Raw genomic sequence first — 19,746 nt, 5'->3', positions numbered from 1 at the left:
TGCTAAGATTCCATGGATCTATTCCTTCTAAACAGCATTCCTTTGTGTTTATCCCACGCATGTTTGAATTCCGTTACCATTTTCATCTCCACCACCTCCCATGGGAGGGCAATCCATGTATCCACCACCCTTTCCATGAAAAAATACTTCCTGACTACTCCTGAGTCTGCCCCCCTTCAACCTCAATTCATGTTCTCTAGTTCTACCGCCTTCCCATCTCCGGAAAAGGTTTGTTTGCGGATTAATACCTTTCAAATGCCGTCTGAGTGATCTGCTAGCTTTAGTTTGTGCACATTTTATGAAATATAATCAGAAGTGCAGGCTACATGTTATCCAAGAAAAGGCAAGGAAGGATGACATGGTTTTACATTTATTATTTATGGATGTTCAGGCTGAAACAATCACCTGTGTCAGATTTAAAATTATGAATGTGGATTATGGGGAAACCGCGTGATAGATGCACTGTTGGCCAGTTCCTTTGGGTTGCTGGGAAAGGAAAGGGCTCTGGGAGAAGGAAATTTATGAGTCACTGATTTGACTTTTCTTCAGTTCATTGAGATCTATAATTGGAAAGGGGAACCCCAGTCCCTGGAAAGAAAGCATGTCCACAAAATGTTCACCCATAGACTTCTATGGAGGAGTAGCCTAGTGGTTAGTGCAGCAGACTTTGGTCCTGGGGAACTGGGTTCAATTCCCACTACAGCTCCTTGTGACTGTGGGCAAGTCGCTTAACCCTCCATTGCCCCAGGTACCAAAAAAAAAAGTAAGCAGTTGCATATATGTAAACAGCTTTGAATGTGGTTGCAAAATACCACAGAAAGGTGGTATATCAAGTCCCCTTTCCCCCGCTATGCACAGAAATAATTTGCCTATTTCCCGTGATGCTTGTGCTTGAAAATGAGCCTCATCCTTTAAAAGCAAATTTCCAGTTGGTTTTTATGACAGGACTGTGACAGTCCTGATTTCAAGTTGCAGTGGCCAGAGGCCTAGACAGAGGGAAGGAGAAAAACCATGATTGATACTTTGGAAAAGTGATGTACAATAATTTCAAAACCTAAAAGGGAGAGACGATCTTTATTTTAAATCATAGCTTATACTGCTTTTCACTGACACCGCTCAATTTCCCAATCTTAAAAGAGGAATTATTTCCGTAGGCACAACTTGAGAGAGGCCTTTTACTAACGAGGCACCAGGAAAACTTCCCTGGCAAGCAGGAGGGAAACAGACTCAGACCTAAAACACACAGCAGGTGGCAGTCATGCACTCACTCCATCCCGCTGCTCCAGTTCAACCTCATGACGAGGGATCGCTGGTGCAGGCTCCCCCCCCCCCCCCCCCCCCCCGGGATCGCTGGTGCAGGCTCCCCCCCCCCCCCCCCCCTTTTTCCCAGGCAGGTTTATAATAGGATTCCAGTGGAAGTGTTGAAGCATTTAACCTGCTGGTGCTGGAAGGGACAGAGCGCAGCTGCTGCGGGCAGCAGGACAGACAGCGGTGCTCTTCCTCGGGCTACTGCAGGTCCAGATAAGATTGGCTTGGCCGCTGAGGACGGGAGACCCCCCTGGCTCTGTCCCATCGTTCGGGCAGAGGGTGACAATGTTTCACAGACACTTTCCCCTCATCGTGACTTGTCACTTCTTGCTTGCGCTGGTGCATCTTCCGGAGGCACAAAACCACAGGGCAACCGGACCTCGAGTAAGTGGAAGACTTTTCATTCATACTTAAAGCCAGACGCACCTTCTGTTCAGAAAGTGATACATTGAACATTTGGAAGGTCTGTTTTAAAGGTACAATCTGTGCAGTTTTGTGGGCTGGTTATTCAGCTGTTTCCGGATGTGGCAATTGCCACTCAACAGGGGAGGAAGATTTTGCTTGCTTTGAAACCCCAAGTTTTAGCTTTGGGGGCAACATTTTTTCTTATGCTTAACTTGGCGGTGTGTTGTACACTATCAAGGGAAAAATAATGAAAAGCAAGTTTAAAATCGAGGGAATTAAATAGGAGTGTTTAATGTGAATAGGCTGTGATTTGATTGGAGGTTAATTTAATTACCTCTCATTATTTTTCTTATTAAAGTGTAGTGAAGTAACATAATTCGTGCTCTCTCTCCTAAATGTGGACTTTAGACAGAGGTGACATCAAGTTTTGCTTTCTGTTGTTTTCTAATGTTCTTTATGTGCATTTGAAAGTTGTCTTTTATTTGTATAATGCATTTCGGAAAATAATAATAATTTAAAAAGCCAGACACCAGGTCATGCTGTTCCTGCACATAAACTAACCTCCTTTTCTAAGAAACTTCCTGGGTTACACCTCCTCGGGAGATCTTTCCCCTGGGTAAAGAAAAATAAACCAGGGGGATTCCTTTTAATGCACCTTACTCCAAAGTGATGGGATCTTGATTGAATTTATTTGGTGGTAGGTCTTTTCTTTGCCTGCAATTCTAGAAGAAAAGTTTCACTGATTTATTTACTACTTTTCCCCTCTCCATTTTGGTTTCACGAATTTTTAAATGCAATGTAGAGGTTGACAGGTGTTTCAGGCAAGACAGCTGTTTTCTGTACCATTTGCCGGCTTTGCTTTTCTTTGGTGCCTGGATGAGTCTTTTTGATCTTTGTATAGTTTCCTCTTGGGCTCGAAGTTCTTTCCTTTCAGCAGCTTCGTTTCCACTTTTGATCATTCACTTGCAACGATAGTACCGATTTACTGTATGTTCTAACTTCTCCGGGTCTTTAAACTGCTGAGAGTCTGCATTCTGTGATCACCTAGAGTTACATTTGGAAGAGGTGCAACCTGCCAGTCTAACCAGACTTTGCCCTGATGTAACTGTTACCTTTGTACTGAGTTTTATTTGACCTGAAGTTCTGTTTGGTAACTTTCTAAACTGTGCAAAGACCCATGGAAGATCAAAGTAACTGCCCAGAATAATCATTTTCTTGTTTTCAAAAGTGGAATCTTTCTGGCTGCTGCCAGTTTTGTAGGTGGAGCCATGCTTGAGCATCCCCAATAATAGCAAACTCCCGAAGGAAATAATGTATTGTGTTCTTGTCCCAAGCTTTCTTTTTAACATATTTATAAATGACCTAGAGATGGGAGTAATTAGTGAGGTAATTAAATTTGCTGATGACTCAAAGTTATTCAAAGTTGTTAAATCACGGGAGGATTGTGAAAAATTGCAAGACGACCTTATGAGACTGGGAGTCTAAATGGCAGATGACGTTTAATGTGAGCAAGTGCAAAGTGATGCATGTGGGAAAGAGGAACCCGAATTATAGCTACGTCATGCAAGGTTCCACGTTAGGAGTAACGGACCAAGAAAGGGATCTAGGTGTTGTCGTTGATGATACGTTGAGACCTTCTGCTCAGTGTGCTGTTGCGGCTAAGAAAGCAAATGGAATGTTAGGTGGTATTAGGAAAGGAATGGAAAACAAAAATGAGGATGTTATAATGCCTTTGTATTGCACCATGGTGCGACCACACCTCGAGTATTGTGTTCAATTCTGGTCACCGCATCTCAAAAAAGATATAGTGGAATTAGAAATGGTACAGAGAAGGGCGATGAAAATGATAAAGGGGATGGGACGTCTTCCCTATGAGGAAAGGCTAAAGCGGCTAGGGCTCTTCAGCTTGGAGAAAAGGCGGCTGAGAGGAGATATGATAGAGGTCTGTAAAATAATGAGTGGAGTTGAATGGGTAGACATGAAGCATCTGTTTACGCTGTCCAAAAATACTAGGACTAGGGGGCATGCGATGAAGCTACAATGTAGTAAATTTAAAACGTATCAGAGAAAATTTTTCTTCACTCAACGTGTTATTAAACTCTGGAATTCATTGCCAGAGAATGTGGTAAAGGCAGTTAGCTTAGCGGAGTTTTAAGAAAAAAGGTTTGGACGGCTTCCTAAAGGAAAAGTCCATAGACCATTATTAAATTGGACTTGGGGAAAATCCACTATTTCTGGGATAAGCAGTATAAAATGTTTTGTACTTTTTTGGGATCTTGCCAGGTATTTGTGACCTGGATTGGCCACTGTTGGAAACAGGATGCTGGGCTTGATGGACCTTGGTCTTTCCCAGTATGGCAGTACTTATGAATTCAGATACTGTTTTCATCTCCACCACTTTAACCCTTTCTGTGAAGAAGTATTTCCTCAGGTTACTTCTGAGTCTGTCCTCTTTCATCTTATGCCCCCTCCTTCCAGAGAGTCACCTGGCATGCAGATATTTAAATGTCTCTATTATATCTCCCCTCTCCAGCCTTTAACCATCAGTAATATACAGATTTGCAGGACTCCTGCATCATTGGGGTTTCTATAGTGTAATGGGGGTGGGGGTAATGAAATAGGGCTAAACAGGGACACCAACAGTAGAAATCATGTGAAAAAGCTTGCTGGCTTATAAAAAAGACCAGGTAAATAAAATATATACCACCTACAGGCTCACCTTGCTTTCAGAAGAAAAAAGTTACAACCTGGCTGTTCACACCAGCCTTTCCTGAGACACTTGCAGAAATGTCTTCTCATTGCTCATTGCTATTCTATCTACCCTCAGCTGTTGCAGCCCTGAGTTCAGTCCCCAATGTTCACCTATATTCTAGAATGACCCCTCCCCATCAATGTAGTTTCCCTGCTTGGTTTGTTGGGGGGGGGGGGGGAGGATTGAGTAAATCATATTAAGAAGGTGGAGGGGATTGAACTCAGCACCTGAAGGATTTGGGGAAGTACCACCCCCGTGCTCCCCAAAACTATGCCTTTCACCCCCTTGTAACATTCTTGTAACCAATACAGTATATTCCTCATCCCTTATCAGATTCATATTCAGATAACTTTATTGGCATGACAATTTCACGTGTCGCCAATGTAACACCTTGACTGTTACATTTTTGTACAATCATTCTGTCCAGCATTTTCGTTTCATTCCTGTACTGAATATATTTATACCTTATTTGTATGCATTATTCTTCTGCACAGTGTACCTTTATGCTGCCCGTCTCGTCTTCCGCCAGGGTCGCTTTACTCATACTACCCCTCTCCTCAAGTCGCTTTACTGGCTCCCTATCCGTTTTCGCATCCTGTTCAAACTTCTTCTACTAACCTATAAATGTACTCACTCTGCTGCTCCCCAGTATCTCTCCACACTCGTCCTTCCCTACACCCTTCCCGTGCACTCCGCTCCATGGATAAATCCTTCTTATCTGTTCCCTTCTTCACTACTGCCAACTCCAGACTTCGAGCCTTCTGTCTTGCTGCACCCTACGCCTGGAACAGACTTCCTGAGCCCCTACGTCTTGCCCCATCCTTGGCCACCTTTAAATCTAGACTGAAAGCCCACCTCTTTAACATTGCTTTTGACTCATAACCACTTGTAACCACCCGCCTCCACCTACCCTCCTCTCCTCCTTCCTGTACACATTAATTGATTTGATTTACTTACTTTATTTTTTGTCTATTAGATTGTAAGCTCTTTGAGCAGGGACTGTCTTTCTTCTATGTTTGTGCAACGCTGCGTATGCCTTGTAGCGCTATAGAAATGCTAAATAGTAGTAGTAGTAGTAATCTGCCATGTGCCTTATCTTAGGAAAAGGTGAACTATTAAATGAATATAAATAAATAACGTATAGGGACATTTATCCAGCAAACCTAGCCCCCTGCTATCTCAACTCTGAGAATACTTATGTTTTGGGCTTGGGATCTGAAAGACACCCCAGAAGTGAACTGGTTTTTGGTTCCCTTTTCTGGGACCCTGTGTGATGGGTGTTGCAGTAAGGTGTTTCCCATTCCCAGACCAGCTTTTTCTCCCAATTCCACCAGACTCACTTATCCATCATCACCCCTTATTGCATACAGTTAGAGATGCAGAAATGTGACATGTCAAAGAAGGAACAGAAGCATTAATGCAGAAGGGAGAATGCAAGGTTTCCTGCAGCTACAGAGGACCGGTGGCAGGACTTACAAGTTGTTTAGCTCGTAACTTTGCTGTAATTTTTATTGTAATTTTTTTGTCTTTTATTTTTCTATTGCTTCTTTTTCCCCCTCCCCCTTCTCTTTCTCTTTCTTTCCAGAGGGACATACAAGATACATGGCATAGATATACTGTATTCTGCGTACTCCCATATAAGGTTTAGTAAAACATATTCCCCTCTGTTTATAATCTTAATAAACACACCGATGTTACTTGCAAGAGTACAGCGTGTGCTGGATATGTTCAGTGAAGAGGGACACTTCTTTCTGAAAGCTAGATTTATGTTTCGGGCGAGAACAAAGCAAAAGAAAAAAATTGTGTTTTGGGGTTGGCATGGTGGCTCAGTGGTGCACTGCCATGCAGAAGGAGCTGGGTGCTGTTCCTGGCTCAGGTCTTTCATTCCTTGGCATTACTGGGCTGGGAATTCTGCAGAGGCAATGTTCATAGCCTGAAAGGGAGAGCGCTCCAGTCATCACTCAACAGTGACATGTGGAGGGGCATTTTCCTTTTATGACATCTAAGTCTGATTTAGGACTTTTTGCTGACAGCATCCAAAATTTGAGTGGCAAACATAGCCCCTTTTCAAACCAGAAAAATGTCTTTTTGTTTTGAAAATCGCTGTTTTCTAGATGTTTTTGTGCTCAGTGCGTCTATTGTTTGGTACCATTTTTGAAAAAAAAAAAAAAAAAAGTCCTATGGAAAAATGCACACAAAGAAAGTCGTTGGGATGTGACATCCCAGCAGAGCAGTAGGGGAGCCTAGAGGGCACTGCAGTGGACTTCACACACTAGGTCCCAGGTACACATGTCACCATAACCCCCTTATATTGTATGGTGAGCTCTCCAGGAATAGCAAAAAATGTACTGCACTCAATTGTACGCCACTACAATAGCCCTTAAGACTGCAGGTGTCACTTATATGTGGGTTCGGTAGGTATTTTATGGTTTTTTGGATGGTCACATTTTCCACCACAAGTGTACTATGGGTGTGGTTCCCCTTCGCTAGAGTCCATTGCACCAGGGGTATAGCCAGACCTCACAGTGGGAGTGGGGCAGAGCCTGAGGTTGGGGGCACATTTTGAGTGCCGCCCCGCTGCCCCCTCCACCGCCATGCCCTGCCTCGCCTCCTCACCCACTGCCTCGCCTCCTTGCCACTTCCCCTTACCTCCTTGTCGCTTCTCCCACAAAAACAAATACCTTTGCTGGCAGGGGTCCCCAACCCCCGCCAGCTGAAGCCTTCTTCAGCACTGGTCTCTGGCGCAGCCGTATTCACTGCCCTGCTCTCTTTCTTCTTGCTCCTCCTTTATGTGAAACTGAGAAGGAGCATCAGTATGCACAGGAGGATCAAGAAGAAAGAAGAGCAGGGCAGCGAACGTGGCTGCGCGGGATACCGGCGCTGAAGAAGGCTTCGGCTGGCGGGGGTTGGGGACCCCCACCAGTCAAACCAGGGTCCTGAACAAAATTTGTGGGGGCCCAGGCCCCCATGCCCCCCTGTTGCTATGCCCCTGCACTGCACTGACTACTAGGCTACTCCAGGGACCTGCTGGCTGCTGCCATTATATCTAAAGCTGTTATAGAGCCTGGTATGTGCTGTTACTTTCATCTCTTAGAGATGAGAGAGTGTCAGTGACCACTGGGGGGATTAAGGGGGGTCATGCTTTTGTCACACCGAAAACACACCTCCAACATGCCTCTTGAGATTTAGACGAAGTGCATAGAAAACCATCTTAAAAATAGGTCTCGAAAATAGCAATTTGAACATTTTGGCAAAAAAAGTCCATCTTCCACTTTGTGCCACTTATTGGATGTTTTTTCTGTTTTGAAAATGAGCTCCCTAGTGACCAGATCTGGGACTCATGGTCTCAAGATTAAGAAGGGAGCTCCTGGGACTCTCTCCACAATGACTGCACCTAAATACATTTGAAAGAGAGACCTGAGTAGGGGAGAAATCCCAGCCCTGAAATCCCAAAAGGAGCTACAGGAAACTGCTGGATTCAAAAAAGTCATAAGCACATAAGCACCGCCATACTGGGAAAAGACCAAGGGTCCATCAAGCCCAGCATCTTGTCTCTGACAGCAGCTAATCCAAGAACCTGGCAACCCTCCCCCCCCCAAACAAAAAAATGATGTTCAATGGACTTTTCCTTCAGGAATCTGTCCAACCCCCCCTTAAACTCCGTAAGGCCAGCCGCTGCCACCACATTCTCCGGCAACGAGTTCCAGAGTCCAACTACACGCTGTGTAAAAAAAAAACTTTCTATTTGTTTTAAATCTACCATATTCTAGCTTCATCTTGTGTCCCCTGGTTCTATTATTGTTTGAAAGTGTAAACAAATGCTTCACATCTGTCCGCTCTACTCCGCTCATTAACTTGTAGACTTCTATCATATCACCCCTCAGCCGCCTTTTCTCCAAGGTGAAGAGCCCTAACCATCTCAGCCTTTCCTCATAGGGAAGTCGTTCCATCCCTTTTATCATTTTCGTCGCCCTTCTCTGCACCTTCTCCAATTCCTTTATATCTTTTTTGAGATGCGGCGACCAGACTTGGACACAATATTTGAGGTGCGGTCGCACCATGGAGCGATACAACGGCATTATAACATCCTCATGTTTGTTTTCCATCCCTTTCCTAATTATACTCAACATTCTGTGGGCTTTCTTGGCTGTCGCAGCACACTAAGCAGAAGTTTTCAACGTCTTGTCAACAATGACTCCCAGATCCCTTTCTAGGTCTGTGACTTCTAATGCAGAACCTTGCATGACATAGCTGTAATTCGGGTTCCTCCTACCCACATGCATCACTTTGCACTTGTCAACATTGAACTTCATCTGCCACTTGGACGCCCAATCCCCCAGTCTCACGAGGTCCTCCTGTAATCTTTCACACTCCTCCTGCGACTTGACGACCCTGAATAACTTTTGTGTCATCTGCGAATTTAATTACCTCACTAGTTACTCCCATCTCTAGGCCATTTATAAATATGTTAAAAAGCAGCGGTCCCAGCACAGACCCCTGAGGGACCCCACTAACTGCCCTTCTCCACTGAGAATACTGATCATTCAATCCTACTCTCTGCTTCCTATCTTTCAACCAGCTCTTAATCCATAGTAATACCCTACCTCTGATCCCATGACTCTCCAGTTTCCTCTGGAGTCTTTCATGAGGCACTTTGTCGAACGCCTTCTGAAAATCCAGATACACAGTATCCACCGGCTCCCCTTTGTCCACATGTTTGTTCACCCCCTGCATGTTTTTAAATGAAGCATTTCTTGGCCAAGGGTTTAAGTTCCTGCAACTTCAAGAAACAAAAGAGAAAAAAATGCCATTGAAAATACTGCACAAACAAAATCTTCAGCAAAAACCAGTGTGGACATTTTGACCAATTCTTAAATTACTATTTCCTACATGTGTTTTGTAACTATTATTTATTTATTCAAGATTGTATTGTGTATCATAACTATTTGTAAAATTGTATTACCAATGAGTTAATACAGGCTGATATACTAAGGGACAAGGGGGAGAGGCAAAATGGTCTGAGTCTTGCACTAGGTGCTATGCAAAATGTTAGTCACTTATGCCCAAGCAAGGGCACCCAGTCATAATAGCTCTGACAAAACAGCCCCGACAAAAAAGCCCTGACAAAACAGCCTTGTAACAAAATAACCCTTGACAAAATGGCCCCTCCCACAAAGTAACCCTTGACAAAATAGCCCCCTTAACAAAACAGCCTCCTAAGAAAAAAAACATCACAAAAAATATAATAAATTACAACTGAAATCTTCACTGATAAAGACTCCTACCTGCATTCAATTGCATAAAGCATATATAAATAAACAAATTTTATAGCTACAAACTGGTATTCATGATCTGTTCTCCTATTTAAAGAAACTATTCTTCATCAACATGCTAATTAAAAACAAAACAATATTGTCATCATTTTCATAGTCTTACTAACCTTATCCTGTTTGGCAAGGTAAGATTATTAGGAAAAAAAATGCAGTTCCATATTCTGGGCAGCCTGATCGGGCCCTTTTGTCATGTGGCTAACTTGTCAAGGGTTATATTGTGGACAGGCCGTTTTGACAGTGGCTGTTATGTCAGGGACTATTATGTCGGGAGCTTTTTTTATTTTGGAGCTTTTTTGTCGGGGCTATTTTGTCAGGGCCATTTTGTCAGGGCTATTTTGACCAGGTATTTTGATTCCCTTCTTAACTGCTATCTGTGAAATATATCTATCTATATAAAGAAAAATACAAAGGGGCCCTATTTCCTAGCAGCAGTAAAAGCAGCCTCAGCATTCTTACGTGGATCATTCCCGCATGCTAAGGCCATTTTCACTTCTGGTGTAAAATGGCCATGCATTAAGGGGTCCTGCGGTAGTGGCCAGGGTTGTTTTTCCCATGACAGGGACTGCAGCGGGTAAAAAGCCCCTAAAAAATGGCCATGTGGTAAGATTACTCTTACCGCGTGGCCATGTGTGTGTGGGGGGGGGGGGGGAGCACTTACCATCACCCAATGAGGTGGTGGTAAGGGCTCCTGCAGTAACCCAGCAGGAACCGGGCAGCACTTCGTGATGCCTGATTACTGCCGGGTTTGCACCACGCTATTAAATTAAAAAATATTCCCAGTGGCCTTATTGGGCAGGCAGTAGTTTGGGGATAGTGTGCTGTAAGCCTGCGTTGGGCTTACCGATGCTTTGTAAAAGGCCCCTATTTTTGCCATTAGCTTGTGGTCATTAAGACAGATTAGTGTGTGAGCACCTACCGCCATCCAGTATGTAGGCAGTAAGGGGTTCATACATTAAGCACATGCTAATCGGTTAACTGTGTTAACCGATTAGCACAGAACATACCCACTATTCGCCCCCAGACATGTTCTGTGCCAAAAAATACATTATGGGACCAGGGGCATAGCCAGACTTCGGCGGGAGGGGGGTCCAGAGCCCGAGGTGAGGGGGCACATTTTAGCCCCCCCCCTCGGCGCCGCTGACCCCCCTGCCATTTTGACCCCCCCCTTCCTGCTGTCGCCATTACTGTCAGGTACCATTTGCTGTGCAGGACGTCAGACTCACAGAAACAGAAGCCTTGCTTGCAGATCAGCAACGCAGCCGTGCCGGAGAACAAGACTTCGGCTGGCGGGGGTTGAGGACCCCTGCCAGCAAAGGTACCCGACGGCGGCGGCGGGGGAGGGTTGGCGGCGGGAGGGGGGTCGAGAGGGTCGGCGGCCAGGGGGCCAGGGCAAAATCTATGGGGGCCCATGCCCCCACGTAGCTACGCCACTGTATGGGACCCTTTTACTAAGCCGCATATGCGCATACGTGCATCCTTTGTGCGTCAATTTGGAGTTACCGCCCGGTTACCGCATGCGTCTCCTCCGCGCGCCGGAAAATAATTTTTATTTTCCTGCATATGGCAGAAACCCGGAGATAATTGTCATTCCATGTACGTAGATGATTACTGCACAGTTACTGTGTGAGACCTTACCACTAGCTCAATGGGTGGCGGTAAGGTCTCAGATCCAAAATGGACACACGCCAATTTTTATTTTGCTGCTCGTCCGTTTTCGGCAAAAATAAAAAAGGGCCTTTTTTACAGGCGCACTGAAAAATGGATCTGCCCATGCCCAAAACATGCACCTACCCTAGCGCAGTCCATTTTTCAGCTCACCTTAGTAAAAGGATCCCTTTATTTTTTAGCACGTGAGTATCATGTGCAGATCCTGAAATTACTGAAGGAGCTTCAGCACATCCCATGCTATGCCATTTTTGGTTACAGGAAGCACATAATTGTGCTTTCCACAGCTTGTAAAAGGGTCCCAAAGTGGCAGACAATAAAATGGTATAAGTGGAGGGATTCCTATACTGAAGCCTTGGATTGCTCTCTCTCTCTCTTTTACTGTTGTGTACAAAGCCCATCTTAGTCTGCTTTCATGATTTCCCACTGCTTTCATTGAATCAGGAATCAAAGTTGAACCTGATTATTGATGGAGAAAGTTTTTATTTTGGATCAATCTAGAAAACTATTGGGGCCCTTTTACTAAGGCGTGCCAAAAAGCGGCCTGTGCTGATGTAGGCATGTGTTTTGGACGCACGCAGCTCCATTTTTCAGTGCACCTGGAAAAAAGACCTTTTTTTTGTGTGTCCGAAAATGGATGTGCAGCAAAATTAAAACCAGCGCGTATCCATTTTTGGCTTGAGACCTTACCGCCACCCATTGACTTAGCAGTAAGGTCTCATGCACTAACCGGGTGGTAGGCGTCAGTGAGTAAACTGCCGATTACAGCTGGGTAAGCACCACGCGGTAGAAAATAGAAAATGTTTTTCTACCGTGTTTTTTTGGACGCATATCAAAAATGGAATTACTGCCTGAGGCACACGGTAGCCAGGCGGTAGGTCCAATTTGACGCACGCCTACACACCTTAGTAAAAAGGCCCCATTGGGTATCATGTTGGATAATAAATTATCCATAGAATCTCAGATAAACTCACTTGCTAAGAGCTCCTTTTATACTATGAGAAGGTTAAGGGCTATTCGTAAATACTTGCCGACCGATTTGTTCAGACTTGTGGTTCAGTCACTAAGGACCCTGTTTACTAAGCTGCGTTATAGGCGCGTTAACATTTTTAACGCATGTTAACTATGTACGCACCTACAATATCCCTATAGGCGCCTACACTGTTAGCACTAATTGTAGATGCGTTAAAAATGCTAATGCGCCTTAGTAAACAGGGCCCTTATTCTTAGGGGTATGTTTACTAAGGTGCATTAGCGTTTTTAATGTGCCTGTAAATTTAAGGTGCGTTAAATGCTAATGTGCTTATACATTTCTAAGGCCCCTTTGCATTTAACGTGTGTACACCATTTACGTGCATTAAAAACGATAATGCGCCCTTAGCGCCGCTTAGTAAACCTAGTCCGTAGTAAGCTGGACTATTGTAAGGTTGTCTACTTAGGTCTGCCAAAATACTTGCTGAGAAAAATACAAACCATCCAGAACATGGCTTTTCATCTGATATATTCTCTTAGAAAATCAGACAAAATTACAGCTTATTTCATTAAACTCTATTGGCTCCCTGTTGAAGCCAAGATAATTTTTAAACTAAGATGTTTGCTATGGAAAATTGTGCATAGACTAGTGCCATGTTATTTGATATCTATTGTGCTTTATTCTCTTTTGTTTGATTTCTCGAGTCCTAAATGCATCATTATGAAGAAATATTTTATGTTTGTTTGCATATCAGGCAGTTAAATTTTGGCAATTGTTACCCGTTAATTTACAGCCTTTATTTACCTATAATATGTATAAGAAGGGTTTAAAGACTTTACTGTTTTCCGAATATGTGATTAAAAATAGTTTTCAATCTATATAATAACAGATTATCTCATCAGAATTTCCTATCATTGCTATCACGGCAGTGTTGATTTTTTAAAATAATCTTTCTTTTTTATCTCTCCTTCTCTTGTGGCCAAATAAAACTCTGCATGGGTCTTAAACATTTTTTTTTGTCCATTGAAATGTTCAATATCTTCTTTCTCTTTACCTCCACCTTGTAAGAGATGTTTCTGTCTCTAGGAAGCCAATGTACTAACCCCTGGGATTTTCTGTAAGTTAGCAACCCATTTTTATGAAAGTTTGCCATGGATGCAAACGAGATCTGTAGTAAAAGTTCACTAGAAATTTAACTTGGAAAAGTTGGGGAAAATATAACTATGTCTCATGGAGATGCAGTGTTTTTTCCCCCAAAAAAACTAGCTCACAAGCACTTTTTCACTTTTGGTTTTCAAAAAATGTGTAAACAATGCACTGCTCTGCAGGTTTTTGAATAGGGTCAACTTGTTTATCAATTTAAAAATCTTTCATGTGTAGTGGACTATCCTGCTTATAATCGAAAGAGAAAAATGCCTATATTGCGACCCAAATCGGGAGATGGGCGTCTTTCTCCCGTGGGCGCCCAAATCGGTATAATCGAAAGCCGATTTTGGGCGTTTCCAACTGCAATCCGTCGCAGAAACGGGTAAAGTTAACGGGGGCGTGTCGGAGGCGTGGTGAAGGCAGAACTGGGGCGTGGTTATCGGCCAAGGAGAGATGGGCATCTTTAGCTGATAATCGAAAAAAAAGGGTCACTTTTTGTGGACCCTTTTTTTTCATGAACAAGTCCCAAAAAAGTGCCCCAACTGACCAGATGACCACTGGAGGGAATCGGGGATGACCTCCCCGGACTCCCCCAGTGGTCACTAAGCCCCTCCCACCAAAAAACCCCCACTTTACAAACTTTTTTTCCAGCCTGTATGCCAGCCTCAAATGCTGTACCCACCTCCATGACAGCAGAATGTGTTCTATCCTGTGACAGCCTTTCCCTGGTTCTGATGTGGCTCTCGGGTGAGTGTGACACCTTTTCTGTTATGTGGGTGTAGGGTATTGGGCTCCGTGATTCCACTAGCTTGTGGCAAATGCTCACGATGTTGGTAGTTGGTAGGCTCTACTCCCTTGGTGCTTTCCCCCTTGCTTACTGGGTCAGAGTGTGCCCTGTTTTGTTTCCGGTAGTCCATGAGGTAGTGGCCATTTTTGTAAGCCAGTTTTAGATCCCTTTCACGTGTTAGCCACGTTACAGAACTTAGTTCTTCCCTTGAATGTGGCTGAAAGAGGGCATTGTACAGCATTCTGCCAGCTCTGACCTACTGCTCATCTCAGTACCAGGGAGACTCGTTGCCAGTGGGGCACAACCTCTGATCTGCAGTTAACTGTGAGTAAGCGTGCTTATTCCAATAAAGGACGTTTTCGGAGAGATTAGTCTTCAGGTGTCAACTGGGGTGCCAATGTTATATAGCAGCAACAAGTCCTAGAGGCCTGCGTGTATGCAGGTCCCTGGAGCACTTTTAGTGGGTACCGCAGTGCACTTCAGCCAGGCAGACCCAGGCCCATCCCCCCCTACCTGTAACACTTGTGCTGGGAAATGGGAGGCCTGCAAAACCCACTGTACCCACATGTAGGTGCCCCCTTCACCCCTAAGAGCTATGGTAGTGTTGTACATTTGTGGGTAGTGGGTTTTGGGGGAGGGGGGTTGGGTGCTCAGCACCCGTGGTAAGGGAGCTATGCATGTGGGAGCATTGTCTGAAGTCCACTGCACTGACCTCTAGGGTGCCCAGTTGGTGTCCTGGCATATCAGGGGGGCGAGTGTACTACGAATCGTGGCCCCTCCCATGACCAAATGGCTCGGATTAGGACGTTTTTGAGCTGGGCATTTTTAGTTTCCATTATCGCTAAAAAAAACAAACGCCCAGCTGAAAAACATCCATTTTTTTGAAAATATGGTCTGTCCCGCCTCTTCACGTACCCGTTTTCGGACATAAACGCCCATGGAGATAGGCGTTCGCGTTCGATTATGCCCCTCCACGTGTAAAAATCTGCTATGAACACAATCTAAGAATTGTTTTTGAAGAAGTGATGCTCTTGTGAGGAAAAAATAAAAGTATGAATATTTCTGCATTTTTTGCGAACATTTTGAGGATAATTCTATAGCGAGGCACTTATGTGCTACTTCTTCTATAAAGGAAAGTGAGTACCAAGGCTTGTCCAAGTTCAGTCCTTGAGGGCTGCAAACAGACCAGATTTTTAGGATATCCCTAATGAATATGCATGAGAAGGATTTACATCTGCTTCATCAATTGTAGGCAGATCTCTCTCATGCATATTCATGACACCCACAATGGAGAAACCTCAATTCCAATATCGTTGTATCATGCAAACATGCATAATATATCTACAACTATGAACAATCTACAAACCTTTATTCTGTATTAGAAAAACTATTAAAATCTGATAACTATCAGGGCATTGTTATAGTGCAAACATCCATACATACTGCAATCATATCTCATTTACTCACACCTTCACTATATACCTCAGAGCTAAATTCGCTACGGCTATGTTGTAATCTTACTGGAACACATGACTAGATCCAAGTATCCTCAGTCCAATAATCACATTCATAAATATACTTGGTCACTGTTGAAATTCATAAATGGCGTGGCTTGAGAAATCTAGCCATCGTGAAACAAGTTGTAAATCCAAAGTGTCCAATCAGTATATTTCCAAGTGTCCAATTAGTATATTTCGATGTTAAGTTTTTAGCGGTCACAGAAAGACCTGCTATTTAAGCAGCCTATTTAGACTGCTCAACATAACTGGTTAGGACTATGTCACGTGATATAGCTGATTAGCAGCTAGCCGCTAACTGAGATATTCAGTGGGAGATAATTGGTTATGTCCGCTGAATATCCATGGTCAGGCACTTAGATACTATTTAACCGGCCAGAAGCTGTTCCTGGACAGTTAAATAGCTTTGAATATTGGGAGGGGGGGGGGGGTGTCTGTCTTTAAGTCAATTCACCTTGGAGAACGTGATTTAGCATTGCTATCATTCCTATTACAATATGTTAAATCACTAGTCTTTTCTCTTTCTTTCCCTCCAGACTTGATTAGTAATTCTTACTTGTATTGAGATGGAGAAAGTTGTTACCATCACCAGCTAAATGAGACCTAGATATTCAATGCTGGATCATGCCTAAGTTCTTGCACTGAATATTTGGGCTACAGCGATACCCAGACGTTATGCGGGTACAGACGATTTTCAGTGCCCTACTGGCATAGTCAAACTGGGCAAAATATATCAGCTATGTCAGTGGTCCCACTTGCCGGGTTAGCGGCAGACACTGGCACTGAATCCTACCAGTGCCTGCATAAATTTAGGACTGTCCCATGGCAGTCGAAGGAGAAATTCAGACACTCTCCTGCCCAGCCAAACCCTTTTGCATATATCAGGCCTTTTGATTATAAAGGCATTTGGAAAGAAGCAGCATGGTAAAAACTTGGGATCAGTGGGGTAAAGTTTACTAAGCAATTTCTGCAGTGCAGGGCCTAGGGAAGGAGGGGTGAGCTTGTAGCTACTCCTATATGTTCTGAGATGGATCCCCCTTGCTCTCAGGGCCCTTTGTCATGTTTTGCTTAAGGGCCCCTTCATTTGACTTTGTGCTGGTACATGATGTCAGACAAGTACAGCCTGGAGAATGAGGTTTACTCATGCCCTTAGTTCAGGCTGCACTGCACAGCTCCGTTTTACGGCCAGATGTGTAACAGCAGCAGTTAGAATGTGGCAGATTTGATTCACTGCAGGTCATAAATCCCAGGAGGCAAGAATCCTGAAAGCTGGGGAACTTGGCATTTTTTTTGGGGGGGGGGGGGGGGGGGGGGGGATACACAAGAGGGCTTTAAATGAAGTGGCACTCTTTGGTATTAACCTTTGTCTCCGGATCCTGATGTGAGATGTGGAACAGCTTCTCTTTGATGTGAAGTCACAGGGACGTTTTGGGTGTTGAGGAAGAGCAATGGCCTACATAATTGGGAACAGTTGTATAGGAGAACTAGTCCAAAGGAAACCAGTTTCTAGCTGTCTCTCAATAAAAACATCTTAACAATTCTATTGAGTTTCACTTAAGATAAATATGCTAAACTTGAAGTTAAGGCAACAATGCCTAGAAATGAAGCATAAAGTGAGCTAAGGCTTTGACTTCTGACCTCTTAAATTCAACGACGCAATAGTAATCAGAGGCCGTGAACGTATTGTTTATTTTATATGCGAGGTTGATAAAAAAATCTGTTTTCACACCATCTGATGACAAAAACATTTTTTTTTCATTCTTGTGCCAACAAGAGAGTAGACAAGGCAAAATTTCTTGACTTGTTGGGTATTTAGCATTTCATTTGGCATCCATTTAGCATTTTATTTATTTATTTATTTATCACATTTGTATCCCACCTTTTCCCACTGATTGCGGACTCAAAGTGGCTTACAATGATACTGTAGTATAGTTTCAATGCAAGAAGTACAATTTTTGCAAATTGGGAGCAGGATAGAAATAACAGTTAACAGCGATAGGTATTGAAGTAAGATATAATTAACAATTAATCAGTAGTAAATAGGAAGATAATAAGGTGTAATTAGAGTCCATTGGATCTTATAATAGTAAGAGATAATTCTGATTATGTTGAACCTGAAGAATAAGCCTTCTTTAACAATACTGTTTTTAGTGATTTCCTAAAGTTTAGGTAGTTCTGGGTAGTTTTTGTTAATTTGGGTAAGGCGTTCCACAGTTGAGTGCCAATATAAGTAAAGTTTGAGGCGTAAATTGATTTATATTTTAAGCCATTACAGTCTGGGTAGTGTAAGTTCAGATATGATCGTGAGGAACTGGTTCCGTTTGTGGATGGTAAGTCTACCAATTCAAGCATGTATTCTGGTACCTCACCATAGATTATTCTGTGGATTAATGTACATATTTTAAAGGCTACTCGTTCCTTTATAGGGAGCCAATGCAGAATTTCTCTGAGTGGTTTTGCAGATTCAAATTTAGATTTTCCAGATATCAATCTTGCCGCAGTATTTTGGGCCGTCTGTAATCTCTTGAGTAGTTGTTCTTTGCATCCTGCATATATAGCGTTGCAGTAATCCGTCTGGCTCAAGACCATGGATTGTATCAAATTGCGGAAGACTTTTATGGCAGTCCATAGATGAAAGGAGATCAAATAAAATGGAACCCTGAAGTATTATTGAGGCCCATCACTGACTACCTTGGCGGTTAAGATTTTGCATAAGGCCCATACACATGACCTGCAGCTCCACTCCTGGTAACTAAAACTAGTTCACATTTGCTCTTGGCATCCACTTTAGCTCATTGAGCATTATAGTCTGGTCAGCCATTGTATCTAGCAGACATCCTTATTCTGTAAGCACCCTGCTGTTAGAATATTATAGGGCCCTTTTACTAAGCCGTGTAAGCGCCTACGTGCGCCCAAACGCCAAAATGGAGTCACTGCCCGACTACCGCGTGACTCTTGCAGTAATTTCATTTTTGGCGCGCATCTGATACGCGTGTCTTAAAAATAATTGTTATTTTCGGGTGTAATGGACATGCACTAAGTAGCATTTGGGACACATAGGTCATTACCACCCAGTTACCACATGAGTCTTTACCGCTAGGTCAGTGGCTGCTGGTAAGGTCTCAGATCCAAAATGGACACACGGCAATTTTCATTTTGCTGCACGTACATTTTCGGCAAAAATTTTAAAAAGGTCTTTTTTACAGGCGCCTTAAAAAATGGATCGGCATGTCCCCAAAACCCGCACCTACAGTACCGCAAGCCATTTTTCAGTGCACCTTTATAAAAGGACCCCTATGTTCTTTGCAAAATGATCTTTAAGGGACCCTTTCACTAAAGGCCGGTAGGGCTATCGCATGGGTAGCATATGGCAAAACAGCACCGCCATGGGGCATGCTGAGGCGTCCCGCAGCATCGCTGTGATCAGCACGTGCCGATCCCCATGCTAGAAAATGGAAATTATTTTCTAGCGCGAGTGGTGGGGAGATTACCGCAGGATTAGTGCACAAGCCCTTACCGCCAACTACATAGGTGGCGGTAAGGGCTCAGGCAGGAACGACTGGACACCAGTTGTGAAATTACCGCACAGCCAATACTGACAGAAATTACAATTCTGCCATTTTTCTACTGCACTAGAAAGTGGCTGGAGCACGTGGCAAACCCATGTGCTAATTGCGGCGCGGCTTGGTAAAATGACCCCTTTATTTGTTCTCATCCTGTTAAGTTTCATTTAGAGCAGTGGTTCCAAAACCTGGTCCTGGAGGCACCCCAGCTAGTCAGGTTTTCAGGATATCCACAATGAATATTCATGAGAGAGATTTGCATGCACTGCCTCCACTGCATGCAGATCTCTCTCATGA

The 19,746-nt window shown here is 43.6% G+C and overlaps 1 protein-coding gene across 1 annotated transcript in view; it reads left to right on the top strand.

The window, feature by feature from the left end:
* Positions 1 to 1,454: 1,454 nt before the first annotated feature.
* Positions 1,455 to 19,746, top strand: part of SMOC1 (SPARC related modular calcium binding 1) — a 410,799-nt gene continuing 392,507 nt past the window's right edge. The window contains exon 1 of the mRNA XM_030215156.1: positions 1,455 to 1,692. Coding sequence (XP_030071016.1) covers positions 1,594 to 1,692 — 99 coding nt within the window. The 5' untranslated portion in view covers positions 1,455 to 1,593. The remainder of the gene's footprint in view (positions 1,693 to 19,746) is intronic.

Source organism: Microcaecilia unicolor, chromosome 9, assembly GCF_901765095.1.
Source record: "Microcaecilia unicolor chromosome 9, aMicUni1.1, whole genome shotgun sequence".
In the NCBI taxonomy this organism is placed as follows: domain Eukaryota; kingdom Metazoa; phylum Chordata; class Amphibia; order Gymnophiona; family Siphonopidae; genus Microcaecilia; species Microcaecilia unicolor.
The sequence above is the reverse complement of the archived record's forward strand: the minus strand, read 5'-3'. Positions and strand labels throughout refer to the sequence as shown.